Raw genomic sequence first — 22,924 nt, 5'->3', positions numbered from 1 at the left:
GCGGCCTTCCGCGGTAGGCGTCCCTCTCAAGCGTGGTAAAACCACCCCGAAGGGAACAGAAAACGTTAAAATCTTCGCTGGGCGCCAGCAGGCAGGTTAGGCCTCGCCCTGGCATCTCGTCTCCAGGACCAGATGGAGCGAGTGACCCGCGGGGACAAACTTCCCGGTCACCTCGAGCGCAATAAAACAAGTTCTTTTTTTAAAAATAAGCATCCGTGTGCCTGCCGGCTAAATTAAGTGTGTCTGAAGAGAAGCAGGATGGCGGCCGCTATTTATAACCTCCCGCCCCGCCCGGGCGCCGCTCCTGGACAGCACCCACGCTGTGCCCGGCGGCGCTTCCGCGGGGACTCCCTGCTCGGTGGTCCCCGCCCCGCCCCGCCCCGCGCCAGCCGTCCGGAACCCGCGTCCCCAGGCGGCTGCAGGCGGGAGAGACCTAGGTGCCCGACGCCCACGCGCCTCCGACCGTGGGAGCGCCCGGAGAGCAGCTACCTCGCCGGGCCTGCGAAGCCCAGATCAGGCGCGAGCGGGGCGCGGGCTGGCGCATCTGGGTGCGGTGGGCGCCCCGCAAGCGGGTCGGGCCCGCCCCAACAGCCCTCGGCTCTCCTCTCACGTCCCGCGCGGGCGTGCCCCGGAGTGTGTAGGCGGCAGGGAAGAGCCCCCGCGTCCACATCCCCAGGGCCCGCGCAGGTGCGGGATGGGGATGCAGGCGCTAGGCATGGACGTGCGCGCGGGCTAGGGTGTGGAATGCGGACGCGGGCGAGTGCTGTGGCTGCGCGTACAGGGTAGGGATGCGGGGGCGGTAGGTGTGCGTGCTGGGAAGCGCGCGGGGCGGGGCTGTTCGGAGGCGGCGGGGGCGTGGCGCGGCGTCCTGTGCTGCAGCTTGGGGGCGTCGGGCGCAGCGCACACTGGGGCTGCAGGGATGGCGATCAGGGCGGGGAGGTCGGGCCCTGGCGCGGGGCGCACGCGTGAAGCAGCACCGCACGTGTGAAAGGAATTCTTTTCAGAGCGGCCGGGAGCCCTGCTCCGGAGGAACGCACCCGGGTCGCCGCCGCGACAGAGCGGGGTAAGGCGGGCCGGGCTCCCCGGAGGCCAGGCACAGGGGCCGAGGGCAGCGCGGGGCGGGGACGGGCGGGTCGGCGGCGCAGCGGAGCTCCCGGGCGAGCCCAGCGGGCTGGGACTGCCGAGCTGGGAAGCCGAGCCCCGGCACGTGTGCGGCTCCCAGCCCCCTAGGATTCTTTCAGGATTCTTCAAAAAGTTGTGGGGATCTCGGGAAATTTGTGAGAAACTTTTGGAATAATTGATCTTCCTCCTTTGCTCCTGGAGGTCTGGAGAGCAGCGCCTGGTTTGGCTTCCCTTGATGGACAGTCCAAGGCCGAGTTTAAGTTGTTTTCCTGGGGTTGTTTTCCCCCTCGGGTGGAGGAAGCCGGGCTGTCCCGGACCGTCAGGCTGTAGGGCTCCTAGCGATGCTGAAATGCTTGAAAACTCTAAGCAGATGTCACCGCGCCAGCTAACGGCGCGCACCCAGCCGTCCACGGGCATTCAGCATCGCCGTGCTCCTAAAAGTCCTGTTGGGATTGTTTAGAAACAAGGTTGGCTCGGCTACATTCTTTTCAGAAACTTTTTAAAACTTTTTATTTTTAAGAAACACTGTAGCTATTAATGCCACGACCAAATTTCTCGACCTGTATGTTTGTTATGATGTGTTCAACTATAAGGAATTTGCAGAGGAGTGGAAAAGCACCGTCCGAGCCCCTTCCTGTAGGAGACTTGAGAAAACAAACGGCAGTGACGCGGCTGCATTTGCTTTGTTGCCGACTCCACACTAGTGAGCAAAATTCATCCTACCATGTAGGGTTCTCGGTTCGTGAATATGTGACTGCAACTTTAGAACTCCAGTTTTTATTTTATCAAGATGTCTCCAAAACATGCCATTTAAAAATGATTTCATACAAACAGCTGACAAGCGAATTATGGGTCTCATCACCCAGGAATTCAAAACCATGGTGATTTATGATGTGCGCATCACTTCACTGGCGGTCCATCCATGTGCAAGACAAACATTAAAAGATTAAAGAGGAAAAAAGAGGGATTTATTTTCCAAATATCAGTGTGTTCAAAGTAAACATCAGCTAGTTTGGCACAGATTCCACCTGCTCAGCAGTTTGGTACATATTGAGATAAGCATCTCATAAGGGCAAGGCATGTGTTGCTGTAGTGGAAAGTAATTCACGAAACGGTACTACTCTAACAAATCAGACAGTACTGTTTCTTAACCAGGAACCGTTAACTGGCTGAAAGCTGTCTTAAAAGAATGGCGGGTAACAAAATTTTTTGCCAATAAGGAAAATATTTTTGACCCAGTTTTCTTGAATGTTACTTACATTTTAACTTATTATATTCATTTCTCTTAGCTAAAATAACGTGTACACACTACATTTGAAACGAAAAATTACGTTTATCGCAGCCTTTTTTGTTTTTTTTTTTTTGAGATGGAGTCTCGCTCTGTCACCCAGGCTGGAGTGCAGTGGTGCGATCTCGGCTCACTGCAACCTCCCGAGTAGCTGGGACTACAGGCGCCTACCACCATGCCTTCCTCCCTCCGCTGGATGGTAGCTATTCCCAGTACTATGTAGTACTTATATTTTGATCTGTGTTTTGCCACTCTGCCTCTCTCATAGATTGCAAATGAATCTCCTGAGAGTGAGGACTGGATCTTAATTGTTTTGCTGTCCTCAGTGTGTGGCACAGTGCCACACACAATAGGTAATAATGTTTTATAATAATAATAAATGTTTACTGAATTGAGGAGGGAAAAAAATCCAATATATGTGACAACAGCATATATGTCTCTAAAAAACAGTATGTTTCTGCAATTTCCGTATAATGCTTAAAGGCAATAAAAATAATAAAGTTTCATCTTAATTTTCATTCCTACAGTGGTGGAAAATTCCTCATGATAACTAGGTTAGTACTCTACTGCTTGCTTTTTTTCTTTTTCTTTCTTTTTTTTTTTTTTTTGAGAGTTTTGCCCTTGTCCAGGCTGGAGTGCAATGGCACAGTGGCACAGTCTTGGCTCATTGCGACTTCCGCCTCCCAGTTAAAGCGATTCTCCTGCCTCAGCCTCCCTTGTAGCTGGGATTACAGGCATGCGCCACCACGCCTGGCTAATTTTTGTATTTTTAGTAGAGACACAGTTTCACCATGTTGGACAGGCTGGTCTCAAACTCCTGACCTCAGGTGATCCACCCACCTCAGCCTCCCAAAGTGCTGGAATTACAGGCGTGAGCCACTGCGCCCAGCCTACTGCTTGCTTTTTTAAAACTCCTGTACATCTCCAAAAGTAATGGTTGATGTGAATAGTTTCCACACTCTTATGTGTCTTATTTAATTTGAAGAATTGGTTTGCTTTAAATTTACTGTTAACAAACTAATGATACTAGATATAAAAATTAATTAGCTTTTTACATTTAGACCTCCTGATTATCTCCATGGATTATTGCTTATTTATTCCTGAAACTCCATTTCCTGTTGATTTTAAAATAAATCTTTTATTCTAGAACATAGAAGCAATTTCTGGTTACATAGCAATAGAAATAGATTTGAGTAAGAAAAGTGAAATCATACTAATACTATAGAAATTATTTCTGCAAAAAATAGAAAATATTTTGACAGATGTAATTATTATCAGTAATATCAGTGGAATAATAAAATACCATAATTATCAGGTTGTGGGATTTTGTTCACCAAGCAAGAGTAAAAATATCTGAATTTACTTTAAAAAGATAATTCTGACTGGGTGTGGTGGCTCATGCCTGTAATCCCAGCACTTTTTGGGAGGCTGAGGCAGGAGGATCTCTTGAGCCCAGGAGTTTGAGACCAGCCCAGGCAATATAGTGAGATACAGTCACTTCAAAATATTTTTTATAAAATTAGCCCAGTGTGGTGGTATAAACCTATAGTCCCAGCTACTCAGGAGGCTGAGGCAGGAGGATCATTTGAGCCCAAGAGATTGAGGCTGCAGTAAGCCATAAGTGTGACAGAAAAAAAAAAAAGATAATTCAAATTTGTGATGAAGTAATTGGGCTGTCCTTAGCATATCAGTAATATTTAACCATTTTTATAAAAGATAAAAATACCCCCCTTGAGACAGTCTGGACTGGAAGAAAAAAGTGAAAGCTTAACATGTACTCCAGCCCACGTTTCTAAACATATGTATTCCAGTATGTTAGAATATAATAAAATGCAAAAGGCATGTAATACATAGTGTCATAAGCTGAACAGTCTGCCTGCTGCATCGCCCATGAAGTGGTGTGGGAGGGGAAGGGAAGTTGGGCCAGGAGTTGGAGGTTGGGCACTTCTGTGCTGGTGTCAGCACTGTGGGCTGTGCAACTTTAGGCAAGTCTCAGGACCCTCTCTGAGCCGCCATTTCCCAGTTTGTAAAATAAGGAGCATAAACTAGACCACTTCTAAGGTTCATCCCTTGCCAAAATGCTAAGATTCCATATTTCTTCTGTCGATAATGAGTAAGGTTCCTGAAGGATGTCATTTGGATTTATATGAGGAAATTGCCTTTTAACTGACTGCACTGTGTTTATGAGGTCAGTGTTTGGTCGTCTGTTCAGACGTCATGACTTGTGTTTTAGACATGACAAAAGCCTGTTCTGATCGCTGCTATGCTGAAGCACCCCTGTAATTTTCTCTATTACTTACCCTTGCCCCAAGCCACCCCTCAGAAAGTGGGGTACTGCTAAGTTCAATTTTACCTTAAGGAAGTCACTTTTTTTCATTATTCAATTTTTAAAACTTTGAGGACTAAAACATTGAAGGAAATACATTAACACATCACTAAAATGTCTGAATAAATGTTTGGATAAGTAAATAATTTCAGTGGAATTCTTAAGTGGTTCACAGAAGTTATTAAAACTTACAATGCCCTTTAATAATTGGCAGAAGAAACCAGAGGGCTCCACTGGGAGATGGAGCTGGGAGGTCTCTGGAGGATTGAAAGGAACCCCAGTGGGGCGTGAACAGTCTTGGCGCGCAGTTGTTTCTAATTACGCTGCAACTCTCTACATTTTCCTGTCAATTGAATTGAAACTAAACCAGCTGTTAATTTTCTAGCTTAATGTTAGAACTCCCTGTGGAAATGGTGCTTTAGTGCTGATTTCTAGAGGGAATATTTATTCAAGTATTTCAAGAAGAAAGACTGTAGATAAATAGTATATTTTAAATTTTGCCATTCTCGAGTATAAAATATTGAAGACAATTTTTTTAAATTAACACAGCTGTTTTAATTACTTCCAGTTTAAAATTAGCTCTCACTATGGCCAGGCTTGGTGGCTCATGCCTATGATCCCAACACTTTGGGAGGCCAGGGTGCACAGATCACCTGAGGTCAGGAGTTCAAGACCAGCCTGGCCAACATGGTGAAACCAGAAATATTTTTGTATTTTCTACCAAAAATTGGGTAGGTGTGGTGACACACGCCTGTAATCCCGGCTACTTGGGAGGATGAGGCCCGAGAATTGCTTGAACCTGGGAGGCAGAGGTTGCAGTGAGCCAAGATCACGCCACTGCACTCCAGCCTGGGAGTGCAGTGAGATTCTGTCATAAAATAAAATAAAATAAAATGCCCTCACTAAGATTTTAAGTTATAAAAGGTAAAAAAAGATTAGTTCCTCTCTTTGACTAGAGATGAAAACTGTTCACCATATTTACTTTAGCCAGATAAAGATTTAAGAGCATATGACTTTTCAGGTATGCATAAAAGATTGAAATCCCCACATGAAAAAGAAAATAAGAGAAATAATAATAATACATAGATGGCAGACACTGTCGTACATGCTTTCCATACATTCTTATTTCATAAGTACATTTAAAATATAAAAATGTATAATCCTAGCAATGACTTAGAACTATTAAAGAAGTTGAAAATTAAATTTATAATATTCCTAAATCAGTTGGCTCTGGATGAGAGTAATGTTTCCTGCAACAGCATTAGATTATTGAAACATCAAGAATAGAACCCACGTATCTCTGCATGTAAATTAGAAATGGAAACCCCTGGAACTATACAATAACCACATAACTTTGAGATCAAGGATACTCTTAAATTGTATATGTGTATTTTATAGTAATGCCAACAAATACTAAAATCTTCATTATCTATTGAAAAGATCTATAGGACTCCTATAGATTTATTCTATATATTATGAATATGGCATACAAAATAGGACAAGGGAGAAAATAAAATAACCTGTCATTTTTAAAAGCATGTCAAAGTTGGTTCATTAACAAAAGATAAACTAGCAAGACTAATATTTTTAAATCCCCAAATAAACAATATTTGGAACCAAAGGAATTTGACTACAAACACCATAGAGTTTCAAAATCATAAGAAAATGCCATGAATAATTTTATGCCAACAAATTTGAAACATAAAGTGGAAAATTTTCTAAAAAATGTAAGTGACCAAATTTGACTTAGTAAACAGTAAACCTACATATGTTAGTAACAGTTAATGAAATTAAATTTGTAATTAAGTGTTCCCTCCTACCCCCCTAAAAAAAAAGACATTAGTCCCAAACTCTTCTATAGGAGATTCTTATATGAGCTTATTCAGATAATTTTAAAATTTTCAGGTTAAAATAACTTTCATACCAAAATCTGATGATAGGACAGAAAAGCTGAAACCAGTCTTAAATATGAACATATAAGAATCGAAAATAAAGTAGTAGCAAATTGAATGTGCCAGGATATTAAAAATAAAATCATTGATAGGCGTGGTGGCTCACACTTGTAATCCCAGCACTTTGGGAGTCTGAGGCAGGAGGATGGCTTGAGGCCAGGAGTTTGAGACCAACCCTGGCAATATAGTGAGACCCCATCTTCACAAAATAAAAATGAAAATAAAAATTAGTCGGCTGTGGTGGTGCGTGCCTGTAGTCTCAGCTAGTTGGGAAGCTGAGGCAGGAGGATTGCTTGAGCCCAGTAGTTCAAAGTTACAGTGAGCTGTAATCATGCCACTGTATTCCATCCTGAGTGACAGAGCAAGGCCTTGTCTCAAAAAAATAGGTAATTAAATCATAACAAAGAGGACTTACCCTCTTTAGTGATTAACATCTAAAAAATCACAATAGATGGAGGAAAAAAGTGTTGCATTAAATCCAGCAGTCATTCATAGTTTAAAAAATTGAAAACAGAACAAACTTTTTAGCAAAGAAAGACTGGAAGGAAATGTCTTTAGTCTGATAAAAATTAAAACATCGTGCTCAATGATAAAACTTTAAAAGCATTCATATTAAAGTCAGAAACAAGAAAATATGTTACCACACCATATTATGCTAGAAGTCCTGGCCAGCAAAGGGAAAACAAGAAAAAGAAATAACAGGTATTAGACTTAGGAAAGGAAGAGACAAATTTATCCTTAAGAGTAGATTATTTCTGTGTCTACACAGAAAATCCAAAAGAATCTATTAGAACTAGAAAAGCCTTTGTAACAGGTTGCTGTATACAATATCAACATACAAAAGGAATGTTCCTAAGTACTAATAACAATCAACCAGAAAATTTTAAAAACTCTTCAGAACAACTGTAAAGAAGTATCGAGGGATAAATCTAACAGATGTGTGAGACCTTCAGGGACAGCATCCTAAGGCTCAGGGCATTAAAGAAGTGTCGCAGCAGTGAAGCCATTGCACTTGCTAGTGGGAAACGAGTGTACAGAAGTAAATCTGATTCATCTCTAAACTTACTGCATTTCCAATCCAAACCCTATCTTGGATTTTTGTGGGTCTTGGAAAACTATACCTAAGTTTCCTGTGTTAGAAGTAAAAAGCCAAAAATTGTCGAAAGACACATTTGGAGAACAAGGTTGGGGGACTTGTCCTACCAGATACCAATTGCTGTATATCTAGAACTGTTGCCATTGGGTGTCCTGCTGGTGTGGGTAACAGGGGTAGCCTTCTGTCATTTTCTTCCGGAGACGAAAACTAATATCATGTTCTGTCAGTGTGAAACTTCAGAGATTCAGGATTTTCCTCTTTCATGCTGGTCTGTGTAATTGAACTGTGGCACTAAATTATAAGTGACTCTAAACCAGCTTTTAAAGGCCTGCTTTTCTTTTTTTTTATTTAATTTTTTATTATTATTATACTTTAAGTTCTAGGGTACATGTGCACAATGTGCAGGTTTGTTACATATGTATACATGTGCCACGTTGGTGTGCTGCACCTGTTAACTTGTCATTTACGTTAGGTATATCTCCTAATACTATCCCTTCCCCCTCCCCGCACCCCACAACAGGCCCCAGTGTGTGATGTTCCCCACCCTGTGTCCAGGTGTTCTCATTTTTCAATTCTCACCTATGAGTGAGAACATGCAGTGTTTTGGTTTTCTGTCCTTGCGATGGTTTGCTCAGAATGATGGTTTCTAGCTTCATCCATGTCCCTACAAAGGACATGAACTCATCCTTTTTTATGGCTGCATAGTATTCCATGGTGTATATGTGCCACATTTTCTTAATCCAGTCTATCATTGATGGACATTTGGGTTGGTTCCAAGTCTTTGCTATTGTGAATAGTGCTGCCATAAACATACATGTGCTTGTGTCTTTATGGCAGCATGATTTATAATCTAAAGACCTGCTTTTCGTCTTGCTCGAACAGTGCTAAATGTTGAAGTCAGCCATATAGAGTACAAGAAAAGGTCTTTTGTTCCTTTTGTTATTTTGACAGGTTTGTTTTGAATTCTGTCTTTTTTTAAAAGTCAGATCAGAACTATGAAAAGGGTGGGACGATGTACCAAACACCATAGGCTAGGTCTTGTGGCATCTGGAAATTACGGTCTTTAGGTGCAAAAGCTTGAAATAGGCAAGGAATGAAAGAGGCTAATGGAAGACAGTCTTGCCAGTGGCTGAAAAGATGACTGACTAGATACGCCCATTTTCATCGTATAATATTTGTGACTTAATATTTGTGACAGCCCACCATGCCCTCGTAGAAATGTGCATAAACCAGGGATGCAAAAATGAGCATCTGAACCACCATTGCCCTGTACCAAACCCTCACAGACATTACTAGTTAAACATAGAACTCTTTCTGGGTAAGCCTACTTGTGACCCTCAAAATCCTACTCATGAGTGTTCCAGGCAATCACAAACACTTAATACAAAATTAATTTACCTAGCTTTACTCCATATTATATTACCTCTAATTTGTAAACCAAGTAACAGTGTTGTAAATTGTCAGTATAGACTAGGCATGGTAGCTCTCATCTGTACCAGCACTTTGGGAGACCAAGGCAGGCAAATCACCTGAGGTCAGGAGTTCCAGACCAGCCTGGTCAACAGCCAAAACCCTGTCTCTACTAAAAATACAAAAATTAGCCGGGAGTGGTGGTGGGTGCCTGTAGTCCCAGCTACTCATGAGGCTGAGGCACAAGAATCGCCTGAACCCACAAGACAGAGGTTGCAGTGAGCCGAGATTGTACCACTGCACTCCAGCCTGGGCAACAGAGGGAGACCCTGTCTCAAAAAAAAATTTCTTTTTAATTGTCAATATGATATTATGAGAGGGAATCAAGTATGGTACAAATTATACCTTTTGGCTGTGACTGCATTCCAGAGACTTAACTAAAACTTGCACTTGGTGGTGATCAGCTCCTCTGCAGGTGCCCTGCCCGTCTGTGCTCACCCTCTGGATGCTGTTAGACCCCTGGGCTTCATTGTCACCCCCGTTTCCTCCTCCGCTGCCCCTCAATGATCTAAATCCAGGGCCACTTGGTGACAACTCCCAGATGTGCACCTCCAGCTTCCACACTCGCACATCTCAGGCATTTTAAACTTAACATGTCCCAGACAATTCATGATTGCCATGTTCTTCCCCAAACCTGGACCTCCTCTGGTCTCCCCATCTTGGTAAAAGGCAGTTCCATTACTCCCGTTCCGAGCACCAGTGCTGGTGCCCTCCCCACACCAGCCCAGGGGCATGCCAGGCCTTTTCTCACACCTCGACTGCTCACATCATTTCTCTGGATTGTGGTCCAGCCTCCTTCCTGGAGGCTGTGCGTTTGCCCCTGCCCCCATAGACTGTCCTAGGGTGGCCCTGTGAGCATGGCTACTCTTCTGTTCCATCCCTCCAGTACTTTCCCAGCACACTGAAGTGAGAGCCCGGGTTCTCTTCCCATCTGCTGTGGCCGGTCTGCCTCCCCCGCCTCAGCTGGCCGAGCTCAAGTAATCCATCCTCGCTGTCCCTTGAGCCCACGAGGGATGCCCCTAACTGAGAGCCCCTTCTGGCCTGGATCACTCTGCCCTCATACCTGAGGCTCCCATGTCCTGGAGCCCCGGTCTGCTCTGGCCTGTGCACCCCCACTGATGCTCCTCTGCGGCTTTCCACTTCTCCAGGGTATCGGGGGTCTGACACATGGAACTTCTCTCATGTTGCATGACTTCCCGCCAGCATGGGGGCTGCACTGGGACAGGAGCCCCTGTGTTTTGTTCCATGCCGTCCTGGGGCTGGAGGCACCCCTTTGGGGAGCAGGCCTCAGCAACCCTTGTTGACTGCCTGCATCTCCTGTACGTGCAGAGGAATGGGTTGTGAGGTTGGGGGGCAGGAGCTGATCTCTTCCACATCCTCTCCAGTCCTTGCTATCAAGCTTCCTTATCTCCTGGAGGGCTGAGTCCTGCTCTTGCCTGAGGAGGTGACCTCCTCGTTGACCCCACTGACAAGAGTCTTGTCAGCACTCTGGAGACCTTCTGCCCACGCCTGCCCTCACTGACTGCCTCCTGGCCGGAAGGAGCCACCTTGCTCCCGCCCCACCCTCCCTCCAACACCCTCCTCCCTCTCTGATGTCCACCACCCACACCACCCCATCTGGGGTACCTCTGCTGGGCCCCGGGCCCCCCTTTTGCCCATGCTCTCTCCTTTCCTGACGTTCTTGATGTACTGACAACAGATGGAAGCCGATGGCACTCCCCATCTGCACTGCATTGACCCCTCCCCCAGGACAGGACACTTGAGGACCACAGTGGTCTCCTGCCTTCCTGTGAGGTGGACAGGCCTTTCCCTACTCCATCCTTTGGGCCCTCTAAAGGGCACTGACGCAGAGTCACCCCTGCCTCAGAGGCCCCAGCTGAGCACCACGGGCCCTGGCTCTCCAGCCTCACCCATCGGAGGCAAGTGGCTGTCACAGCTGTGCCAGGCTCTGCGGGGCCTCAGGGGGCCTTCGCCCTCCAGCCCCGCCTGGGATCGCATCGAGGGTCCCACATTGTCTTGAGAGGTGGGAGGTCACTGCCTGTATTCCCGAGGTCAGAATTTTCTAAATGAACTTTCTCAGAAGACTAAGGGAAAACAGAACAGAGTTAAAAGGATAAAACAACTTCAAAGCACACCTTCCAAAAACCTAACACAATCTAAGCCTGTGGCCTTCTCTGGGGATGCTCGTCAGGCACAGACCGAGGGCACCTTCCCCCACGCTGTGCAAGATGCGGTCCTCCCGGCCCAGCCTTAGTCCCCACACTGCCAGACCACCTTCACACACACACACACACACACACACACACACACACACACACACACCAGGAGCAGTGGTCTCCTGCCTCCCTCTTCATCTCTGTTCTTTGCTCCGTGGTCCTGCCTGAAAGGGGAAGCTGCAGTGCAGACCCTCTTCCTGACCCCTCCAGCCCCATGCCGCCAGCTGCCTCCTGATTGTCTTCGTTCCTGTCTCCACCACTGCTTTCACAGCCACCCCCTCACCTTTCTTCCAGCTCAGGTCAGCACTTGCCCCAACTTCTTCCTCTTTAAACGGTGCCATCATTTTCCCGGTCACCAGGCTTAGCCTCTGGTTCATAGCTTTTTTATTCCCTGACTCTAGTCAGACGCTGCGTTCTGCTTTATTTTTGTCTTCAGAATGTGTCTCCTTGCTGTCCCTTCTTTTTTCCATTCGCCTGCCTGTCACCCAGCCCAGGCCTTGGACACTCACTCCGAGATTACCACGCTTTTCCTGAGGCCCTGCCTCATTCGTGAAGAGCACTTCCAGCCTGTTGCTCCCTCTCAGCATTGTTGAGGGGCTCCCACTCTTTCATTCGTCTGTCCTGCAAGTGTTTATTGAACGTCTGCTATGTGCAGAGTATGGCCACAGCCTGGCTCTGCTGTGCAGAAGCCACCTTTTAAAATCACTGCTTCCAACCCACAACCCCTGTTCCCACCTTCATGGAAACACTGCTCTCTTCTGGAAATGCATTCCCTTCTCCCACCTCTTATCCAAAACTGCAGCTCCTAATCCCAGCTGAAATCCCGCTTTTCCCTGACTGCCCATTTTAGTATGATACGAATATCCCTTTTCTCTGAAATCCCCTTGCATGTATATATTATATAGCTCCCTAATTTGCTGAATTTTTCCACCTCCACAAATAGATTTTTAAGATAGAGACTATTCCTTAAACTATTTCTTTCTCTTTTTTTTAAGAGACAGGGTCCTGCTCTGTCACCCAGACTGGAACGCAGTGGCACAATCATGGCTCACTTCAGCCTCAACTTCCCTGGCTCAATTGATCCTCCCACCACAGCCCCCCACGTAGCTGGGACTATAGGCATGCACCACCACACTTAGCTAATTTTTTGTACAGAGGAAATCTCGCTATGTTGCCCAGGCTGCCCCTGAACTCCTGGGCTCAAGAGATCCTCCTGCTTGGCCTCCCAAAGTGCAGAGATTACAGGTGTGAGCTACTGCACCGAGATCATTCCTTAAACTTCTTGTGTGGCCATCAAAACCTGTGGCCCAGAATTGAGAGCAAGACTGTCACTGAGGAAATAGCCATTGATTTGTCTGAGGGAAAATGCAATGGATCTTGAAGGCCAAGGGGGAAACAATTTACCGTTGAAAGGAAAACGTAACTTTTCAAAGACTATGAAAGCAGCGTCATAAATTTTGAAACATAAGACCTGTTTGTTATTCAGACGATTAAGAATCAAGGTTTTCACTGAGGCAGAACGAAAAAGATTAAGGGCCATCTCGTGGGAGATCATAAACACCCTGCCACACAGTGCTGTGTAACCCCCACAGTTTTTAGGTCAGTTCTCTAAAAAGGTCTCAACAACGTGGGCTGTGGTATTCTGTCATTAGGTCGCGTGCACCTTGCAAGGTTAAGCGATCACACCGGGGGCCTCCCCGTGGGTGATGAGCGAAAGCCCGTCTTTTCCTCTGCCCAGCGGTGCTCAGGACACATGGTTCAGCAGCGCCTTGCCTGACCTCAGCCTCTGTCAGTCCTGGCATACCTTCTCTCGTCCTCTGTCTGTACTTAGCACAGAAGAGTCTTTCTGCGACACGTGTGCAAGTCTCTGCTGATTTCACTATCTAGTGATATTAGGAATATGATTACAAAGTGATATCAGGCTGGGCACGGTGGCTCACACCTGTAATCCCAGCACTGTAGGAGGCCAAGGTGGGTGGATCACTTGAGGCCAGGAGTTCCAGACCAGCCCGGGCAACATCACAAGACCTCGTCTCTACAAAAAAATTAAAATTAGCCCTGCATGATGGTGCATACCTGTAGTCCCAGCTACTTGGTAGGCTGAGGTGGGAGAATCACCGGAGCTCTGGGAATTTGAGGCTGCAGTGAGCTATGATCCGTGCCACTGCACCTTAGCCTGAGCGACAGAATGAGACTCTGTCTCAAAAAAAAAAAAAAAAAAAAAAAAAAAAAAACCATAGTATTGGTAAAATGCCTCCAGAGCTTCTGCATGTCATCCAGAGCCAAATAAAGTCTGACGGTGAAGGGAGGTGGATACCGCATCTGCTGGGGAGGCTTCCACGCAGGTCTGATCAGGATCCAGTTGTCAGTCTCCCAGATAGATTGTCTGTGTTCTGGTTAAATTTTCATTTATTCATGCATGTGTTTTACAAAACAAAACCCAAACTGTGAAGTGTAGTCGTGAGGCTCAGATGAGTGATGGGGACACAGACACCCTTGCCCTTGCTCACTTAGAGTCTGTTGGGGAAACTGTTTTCTCCAAACACTGCGCCTGATATGGGAGATTGCCAGGCAGGAAGATGGAATCCACTCTAAACTCTCGGTGATCCCACAGTCATTATCCTCTGACATTGGGCTAAGCGTGCAAAGTGTATTGTATCTGTTTGTGTGCTTACTACAGACATGATTAAAGCAATGAACAGAGTAGAAACCACAATGAAACAACAATGAAAAAGGAGTCAGCTGATTTTTTCAAAAGCTACAACTGCGATAAATGAAAGCTATGGTCATCTGTCTTTTATGATGAGCAGTGTGATATGTTGTCATAGAAAATGCAGAGAACTGAAAAGAAAAATCACCCCATTCTCAGAAGCACCACTGTTAACATTTCAGTATCATTTTTCCTTTTTCTGTGTCCATGTAAGAGAGTGTATAAAATAGCTGGTATCAGACTGTTGTGTTGTCCTAAGTTCTTGTCATTTATCATAGCATCAGTAATTTTTCATGTCATTAATGTTCTGAAAAATTACATCTAATGGCTACTTTATATTTTAGTAGTTATAAATGAACCATAGCTTTTCATTTTTACCAGGCTTTAAATACTTTAAATCATAAAGCATTTAAGATAGTGTATCAGTTAGGGATTCTTTTTCACTTGCAAGCAGCAGGAAACCTAATTTGAACAAATAAGGTTCTCCCCTCACATAAGAAATCTGGAGGTGGCTGATGGGGCTGATTCGGCAGTTCCACAGTTCACAGCAGGTGACCTACGACTCTCTTAACCAATCCCCTGTGCTTATTGATTCATGCTTGCCAGGTGGCTGCCCAGCTCCAGCATCACATCTGTACTGTACGTGGAAAAGAAAGGGAAAGGACAGCACAAGTACCACCTGCCCTTTTCTTAGAAAACCAAAGCTTTCCCAGACATTCCCCAGCAGACATCTTACAACTCACTGGACAGAACTGCCTTTTCTATTCCCCTCCAGCCACAAGGGAGGATGAAGAAGCAAACATTTCCCTTCCCAGTCACATTAGAGTCAGGCAAGGGAGAGAAGGATGGTAGTAGGAGCTGGGTTGGCCGGAGCACGGTGTCAGCCACGGCCAGCCAGCACTGCTCAGGGAACTGTTCATCCTCTACCAGACATTTCTGTTTCCAGTCATTCCTTATGGGTAACATCACAATATGCCATGCACACACATTTACCCAAGTCTCTGATTATTTCCTTAGTAGGATGTCCTGGAAGTAGAATTAGAGGTCAAAGGTATTGTTAGGTTCATGTCTCTCATTCTTTTCCAGAAAGATCCACACAGATCCCTGGTGTGCTACAACACACAGTGCCTGAATGCTGGATGCTCCTGTTCAGGAAACACTATGTCATCCTGTCTCTGGGACACAGCCTTGGCCCCTGATGGGGCACAAGCAAGGGTCTGGCTGGTAGCTGGTCATCATTCTTGTAGGTTGCACTCAGAGGTCGCAAGGCTCTTCCAAGGGCATATATTCCAGTGTTTTGCAGCCCCTGGGCCTAAAGGATCTGGAGCAGGCTCAGCCGCTGTGGTCAGCTTCCCCATCCTATCATCTGGTTTACCAATTGAATAAGTAGTTATTTGGCCCCGTGTTTCTCAACAGGTACACGATAGGCATTTGGGGTGGGACAGTTCTTTCCCATGAGGTCACCCCAAACACGGCAGAACCTTTTGCCTCCACTGGCCCCACAGGGAAACGCCAGTGGCATTGTCCAGTCTGTGAAGGGCAGCAGACCCCTCCCTCATGGTGCTCTGTGCCATCAGCCCTGTGTGGGGAGCCAGCCAGGCCCCTGTCCCAGCACCTCATGTAGACTGCCTTTTAGCAAGAACTGCTGGAGCAAGTATGAGGCTGCTGGAAGGGGTATGAACTACCCACAGCGGCCTTTCCTCGGAAGCCTCTGGAAAGCACATTACCCAGCTACTCTGCCGGTAGACAGGGAACAGGAAAGGATGCCCATGCCAGCCCCGTCCTCAGAGCCAGGCCTAGGGGAAAGGCACAGGGAGCAGGTGTACTCCAGAGCCCAGAGGCTGCTCTTGCCCGGGAAAGCTTGGCAGGTGGGGCTGTGGGAGGATGGAGGGAGCCTGCTGGAGCGGGATGGGGAGGGGGATGTTGGGAAGAGGTGACAGCCATTAAACCAGGGCATGGCAAGGGGGAGAGAGAACCCAGGGCACCGGTGTAGGCCTGAGATGGCCACCCCGGAGGGGACTGTATAGGCAAGGGGCAGGTCAGCAGGCAGTGGCTGGACGGAGCGGGGCTTTAGGTTGGAGAAACAGCATGTACAGAGGCCTAAAGGTGGAGTTTCAGGCTTCAGCATGTCTGGGCCCAGGTGCTGATGGGTCTTGCATGCTATCATGGTTTTGTCCTGTGCAGTGTCTGCCCAGACGCCTGGGCAGGTAGGGGCATAGATGCCATTGGGGGCCTGGTCCCAGCCCAGAGGGACACTTGGAGGAGAAGCAGGAAGTGACCCCAAATTGTTCCCAGACATCCTTCCTGGGGGTGACTGGGTGGTTTCAAGTGCAGTAATTAAGTTTCTAAAGTAAAACATCCTACCTCCTTAGAACACAAGAAAAGATGCCAGCCACGATAGGAGATGAGAGGCTGGGAGGATGCGTGAGTAGTCAGCTTTCTCTGAGAGCTCCAGGGGTCCAAGCAGAATGTTGGGAGTTTGTTCTAAGGGAGAGTTAACACTCATCTGTTTCTTTAGATTGTTAATGAGTAGAGTTTTCTTTTGTTGATTTGCCTTTGAACCAATTCATAAAAATTAATATTTAAAAAAAAATTTTTTTGAGATGGATTGTTGCTCTGTCATCCAGGCTGGAGTACAGTGGCATGATCTCAGCCCACTGCAGCCTCTGCCTTCCAGGTTCAAGCAGTTCTCCTGCCCTCAGCCTCCCACGTAGCTGGGACTACAGGCACGCTCCACCATGCCTGGCTAACTTATGTGTTATTAGTAGAGATGAGGTTTCACCATGTGGGCCAGGCTATTCTCGAACTCCTGAACTCAAGTGATCCTTCCGCCTTAGCCCCCCAAAGTGCTGGGATTACAGGCGTGAGCCACCGCGCCCAGCCTGAAATATTTTAAAATTGAAAATGACAAGTGTTTTCTTTGGTTCCACTGGAGACTGTGTCCTCACAGCTGAGACTGCTTTCCTCACTGCAAAGCATGGAGCTGTTTTTCTGTTCCCATTCCCAGCATCCAGCCTGTTGGGGCAGCAGCGACACGGGATGCCATCTCATCTTCATCCCGTGTCTGTGGGCACTGCTGCTTTCTTAGCAGGCTGGCAGTCTCACCTCCCTCCATCCCCGTGTATGACCGTGGTCCCTGTTGTACACAGGCTGAGAGAGGAAGCTGCCTGCCTGGGGATGTTTACCTAACACTTGCTGAGTTGGGCCTAGGGGTGGGCCTGCAGCTGGTACCACCCCCTCCTTGGGCTGCCTTCTTCGGAGTCACACTTCTGGGGCAGGTAGGGCTGGTGAGCCCTGCCTAACACCCATGGGCACTCTGACCCAGAGGATCCATGCTATCTCCCACACTGGTTGGGCTCCACTCACTTGCACCCTGACTGAGTCTGGGCGTGCTGTTTCTACCCCCAGACATCTGGGTACCCACGAGTGCTGTTGGGTGACGGCCACTGAAGGCCCGGCTCTGCTGAGCTGGCCCCTGGTCCTGACAGGATCCTCAAGCTCGGTTCACCCCAAGTGCTTCCTCTGCCCCCATCCAGCACCCCTTCAGCTCTGCCTAGAATCCAGTGTGGGCATTTGATCAGGTGAGGTGATTTCAGGTGGTCATCAGTGGATGCTGAATCGTGTGAGAAGATCATTCCTTTATCAATTCTGTTTCTACATAGTGGCCTTGGAGAGGGGCTTGGTTTGATACTAGTTTGTTTAACACCTCTCCAATACTCCTCATCTTCCTCTTTGTAACAAGAGAGCTTACATCCAGAGCTTTTGGCAAGCAATATCCCATAGACTGTATCAACTTCATTGTCATCAAGGAATTTATTCTTTTTTTAAAAAGGGGAGTAAGTCTTTATTTCCTTACTTCCAAAATAAAGCTGGCTGAGTTGGAATATATTTACTCTTAAAGCTACCATCCATTGAAGGTATTAGTGCCAATTTTCCATTGACAGTAGTAATGTAAACTTTCCTAGTTGAGATAAATTTAAGCATAAAGAGTTGATGTGAAGACAGAAAAAGCAAATAGTAGAAGAGGTATCAGATTAACATGGCAGAAGTTCTGAAGGTGGCATGGGCATGGGGATGGCAGCAATTTGGGAAGAGGTTGCTCTAATCCCACCTGAACAGAAAGGTCATGATTCAGAAGTGGCCTAAGGGGCCGCAGAGCCCCAGAGCTCCTGTAGGGTCAGCCTCAGGGAGAGGGCTTGAGCAGTCTGGAGGCCAGAGGAGGGCATTTTCTCTTCTGGCTCTGGCTTCCTCCTCTCTGAAATGAAGAGTTTAACCTGTGGTTCCTCATGGACGCTTGCACTTGTGTAGTGCCTGCTCGTCCAGGTCCTGGGGAGCTGCGATGCCTGTCCTGTGGAGAAGCTGCCCATCAGCCCCATCCCAGTACCATCCAGGCCGCTGCCGCCGCCCATGGGTGCGGACCCGGCACTCAGCCGTTGCAGCCCGGTGTTCATGAGCATTTTCCTCTTACAGGTTAGGAATCTGAAGCAATGGGCGACTGGAGCTTTCTGGGAAGACTCTTAGAAAATGCACAGGAGCACTCCACGGTCATCGGCAAGGTTTGGCTGACCGTGCTGTTCATCTTCCGCATCTTGGTGCTGGGGGCCGCGGCGGAGGACGTGTGGGGCGATGAGCAGTCAGACTTCACCTGCAACACCCAGCAGCCGGGCTGCGAGAACGTCTGCTACGACAGGGCCTTCCCCATCTCCCACATCCGCTTCTGGGCGCTGCAGATCATCTTCGTGTCCACGCCCACCCTCATCTACCTGGGCCACGTGCTGCACATCGTGCGCATGGAAGAGAAGAAGAAAGAGAGGGAGGAGGAGGAGCAGCTGAAGAGAGAGAGCCCCAGCCCCAAGGAGCCGCCGCAGGACAATCCCTCGTCGCGGGACGACCGCGGCAGGGTGCGCATGGCCGGGGCGCTGCTGCGGACCTACGTCTTCAACATCATCTTCAAGACGCTGTTCGAGGTGGGCTTCATCGCCGGCCAGTACTTTCTGTACGGCTTCGAGCTGAAGCCGCTCTACCGCTGCGACCGCTGGCCCTGCCCCAACACGGTGGACTGCTTCATCTCCAGGCCCACGGAGAAGACCATCTTCATCATCTTCATGCTGGCGGTGGCCTGCGCGTCCCTGCTGCTCAACATGCTGGAGATCTACCACCTGGGCTGGAAGAAGCTCAAGCAGGGCGTGACCAGCCGCCTTGGCCCGGACGCCTCCGAGGCCCCGCTGGGGACAGCCGATCCCCCGCCCCTGCCTCCCAGCTCCCGGCCGCCCGCCGTTGCCATCGGGTTCCCACCCTACTATGCGCACACCGCTGCGCCCCTGGGACAGGCCCGCGCCGTGGGCTACCCCGGGGCCCCGCCACCAGCCGCGGACTTCAAAATGCTAGCCCTGACCGAGGCGCGCGGAAAGGGCCAGTCCGCCAAGCTCTACAACGGCCACCACCACCTGCTGATGACTGAGCAGAACTGGGCCAACCAGGCGGCCGAGCGGCAGCCCCCGGCGCTCAAGGCCTACCCGGCAGCGTCCACGCCTGCAGCCCCCAGCCCCGTCGGCAGCAGCTCCCCGCCACTCGCGCACGAGGCTGAGGCGGGCGCGGCGCCCCTGCTGCTGGATGGGAGCGGCAGCAGTCTGGAGGGGAGCGCCCTGGCAGGGACCCCCGAGGAGGAGGAGCAGGCCGTGACCACCGCGGCCCAGATGCACCAGCCGCCCTTGCTCCTCGGAGACCCAGGTCGGGCCAGCAAGGCCAGCAGGGCCAGCAGCGGGCGGGCCAGACCGGAGGACTTGGCCATCTAGTGCCCGGGTGCCTGCCTCCAGACAGCTGTGTAGTGATCTTTTTCTTAGAAACCAAAACCAAAGTGCACTTCCCACCAGCAGATAGAACCTGAAAGTCCCAGGAGGTGGGAGCGACTGGAGTCCCAGGAGGTGGACGATGGAGGAGAGATCAGGTTTCCGTGTTCAATGCTTGCTGTTCTTAGCACTGTGAGTTACAGTGGGGATAACTCCCACTTTCTGAGTTTGGGGGTGGCGGGGACAAGGGTTGTGGGCCTTTAAGATCTTCACAGCAGCCCAGAAATCTGGTCGCTGAGGGCTGTCTCTGGGGGTAACTGTTCTGTAGTGGTAAAGCAACAGGTATCCTGCAGTCCCTTCAGCTCCCGGGCAATTGGGTTTGCTATTCCTAAGCTCTCCAGAGCCTCTGGGCGGCCCAGAGGGTCATAGAGGCACTTAGCTCTATCTCTTTGATACTTTTAACTTAGAGTTGAATTTCATTTGGGATATTTGCCAAACTGCACTAAAAAAAGATTTACAGCAAGTCTATGTAGTGTCATTTGAGTTTCCGAAATTGCATGTGAAGCCCAGGATATCAAGCTTCAGGCCTCATGACAAGTGACAAAGAGCAGTTACCCTCCAGAGGCAGGCTCAGTGGGCAAGGGCCCCAGAGGTTGCTGGCAGAAGGCAGGTGGAAACGCAGCCACGCCTGAGGCCATTTTTAAACAGTTGAGGAAATTGACATAAAAGTGTGTCGGGTATGCCCTAGGTATTTATTTTCTAAATGATTATTTTGTGCTTTGAATGGTGCAGCTATGCCTATTTTCTCCCACTTTCTTTCAGGAAAAATGAAAGAAAAATAGTGTTTTTCTTTCTTTAAATACTGTTAGAATGATTGCTGACCAAGACAGTGCTAATTTGCCCTAATGCATGCTACTAGCATCTTTACTAAAGATTTTGAACTTTCTTGTAAAAGAAATTCTTTAATTTCATGAGTCACCTAATTATAATGAGAATGTATTATATAAAACAAAAGCAGGGGAAAGTTTTAAGTGCATTCAAATAGAAGTTCTGAAGATTTTGAATGGGAAGTGAAAAGTGAACTACTGTTGCCAGGAAAATTATTTATACAGATGAATCTATGACAATCTACACTTTTAAAAAGTACAGAATAAAACACTTCAAGCTTCCTAATCATTCTTTGTGGGCAGCCTGTTTGCTTTCTCCAGTGTAAATAATATAAGTGTCTGGGGATCCCTGCCTGGGGGAGGGCGCGTGCTCATGCAGGCTGTATGCCCCATTCTGCCTCCACACCAGAGCTGTCCTGACAGGGAAGGCTATTTATGTGTGTGGGCATGGCTGGAAGACGGCAGAATTTTCTGTCCTGCACACACAGCTGTAGTATCTTGGTCACCATTTGTTTATAAAATGAACAATGGTCATGTTGAGCCTGTTTCTACTCACACTTTTCACCTCCAACTTCTACTGAGTATCATTAGCCCTTGTTCAGCGAGACCAATGTAATACATTTCTTTTTATAAATTAACTTCTCGATGATGCATTTGGGACCACACTCCAAACATACTTTCTGTTTTCTATCATAAAGGGTGCTCCACTAACAATCTGATGAAAGGAATGCAATTTCCAAGTCTCAGATTCTTGCATGCAACTAGTTTTTCATGTCAGTCAAACACAAAGAATTTGTTAGTACATTCTGCTTGCTGTAGGATGCACTGGACAGGCTCCTAGGCTTGAAAAATGCTAACTTTTCCATACGTCTCCTCAGAGACTTTCTCAACCAGATTGACAAGAGAGAAATTAGCCCTTTGGAAAACTGTGAGTGACTTTCTCACTCCTCTCCAGGCTGGTGCATAACTACAGCCATTCTAGATGCATAACTTCTCTCCGAAGTTCACTCATTACATGCAGTGTATGCCATAGGCCTAGGGCAGCAGGACTTAGTTCTTGTGAGTGATAAGGGCTGCTAGAAGATCCTAGTGTGAGAAGCATTCTGATAAAAAGCTTTGGCCATTTTAGAAAATGCAATAGCAATCATCCAAGAGCACAAGTACAGCTCAAGTACAAGTGGATGTCAATACTTGGTTCTTTAAGTTCTACCATAATAAATGTTCATAACAGTAACAAGCTTCTTGTTTACCCACAATTTGATTTTGAGTGGGGTTGGAGATGAGCATGAGAACTCAAATTGTATCTGGTTTTTACATTTTAAAATTGAATTTAGTCACAATATGTTTATGGAAATGCCAGTATTGTACCATTGACCATAGTCTAGTGGGTCCATTTAGAGTGGATAGGAGTGTAGAATTAGATTCACCTACTTGAAAATCACTAATCTATAAAGAAGTGAGGTTTTGCAATAGAACAGTGCCTGTGGTGTTTTTTCAGGTTAGCATACTGATTTCAGTTCATGTAAGAAATGAAAGCATGTCTCACATCCTTTTGCTCTTTGAGGTATCCATGATTCTAAAGGCTGGGTCCTTCTCTCTCGGGCAGTGTGAAATTGTTCTCTACTCAACTAGTCCTTTAAGACATTGAAACATGCAATAAAAATAGAAATTGCCTCTCTCTGTGGGCAAGATTCCAGACCTTTTTTTTTCTAGCCTGGAAATTTCACTGAAACTATTTTGTTCTTGATTCATTAGAAAGTTTTAAAAAATCTCTAAGCCTATTTTAAAACTCAAATGCTATACCTATAGCATTTGAGTATTATATTTACATACATGGTTTTTAAGCTGCTGTATACAATTACTTCTTATATCCCTGTTTTTATAAAATGTTAAACATCACTATAGTTACAGTACCAAAAATCATTTTTTTAATTCTAAAACTATTACTTATATTATCACTCACTTTCTCCTTTTTAAACTTTTAATGGTTATTCTTGTATTTTTTAATAAAATTGACACCAATAAATCCTTAAATTTACAAAAGAAAAATAGCAAGCCAGCATCTCTC

At 47.2% G+C, this 22,924-nt stretch overlaps 1 protein-coding gene across 1 annotated transcript; it reads left to right on the top strand.

Annotated features, from left to right (window-relative positions):
- The first annotated feature begins 849 nt into the window (after nt 1–849).
- GJA3 (gap junction protein alpha 3) lies at nt 850–21,145 on the top strand. Its single transcript, XM_003833005.4, has 2 exons — nt 850–1,063; nt 18,651–21,145. Exon 2 carries the CDS (start codon nt 18,668–18,670, stop codon nt 19,973–19,975), a length of 1,308 nt encoding a protein of 435 aa, XP_003833053.1. The 5' UTR covers nt 850–1,063; nt 18,651–18,667; the 3' UTR covers nt 19,976–21,145.
- Nucleotides 21,146–22,924: the final 1,779 nt, after the last annotated feature.

This window comes from Pan paniscus, chromosome 14 (genome assembly GCF_029289425.2).
Source record: "Pan paniscus chromosome 14, NHGRI_mPanPan1-v2.0_pri, whole genome shotgun sequence".
NCBI lineage: Eukaryota > Metazoa > Chordata > Mammalia > Primates > Hominidae > Pan > Pan paniscus.
The sequence above is the reverse complement of the archived record's forward strand: the minus strand, read 5'-3'. Positions and strand labels throughout refer to the sequence as shown.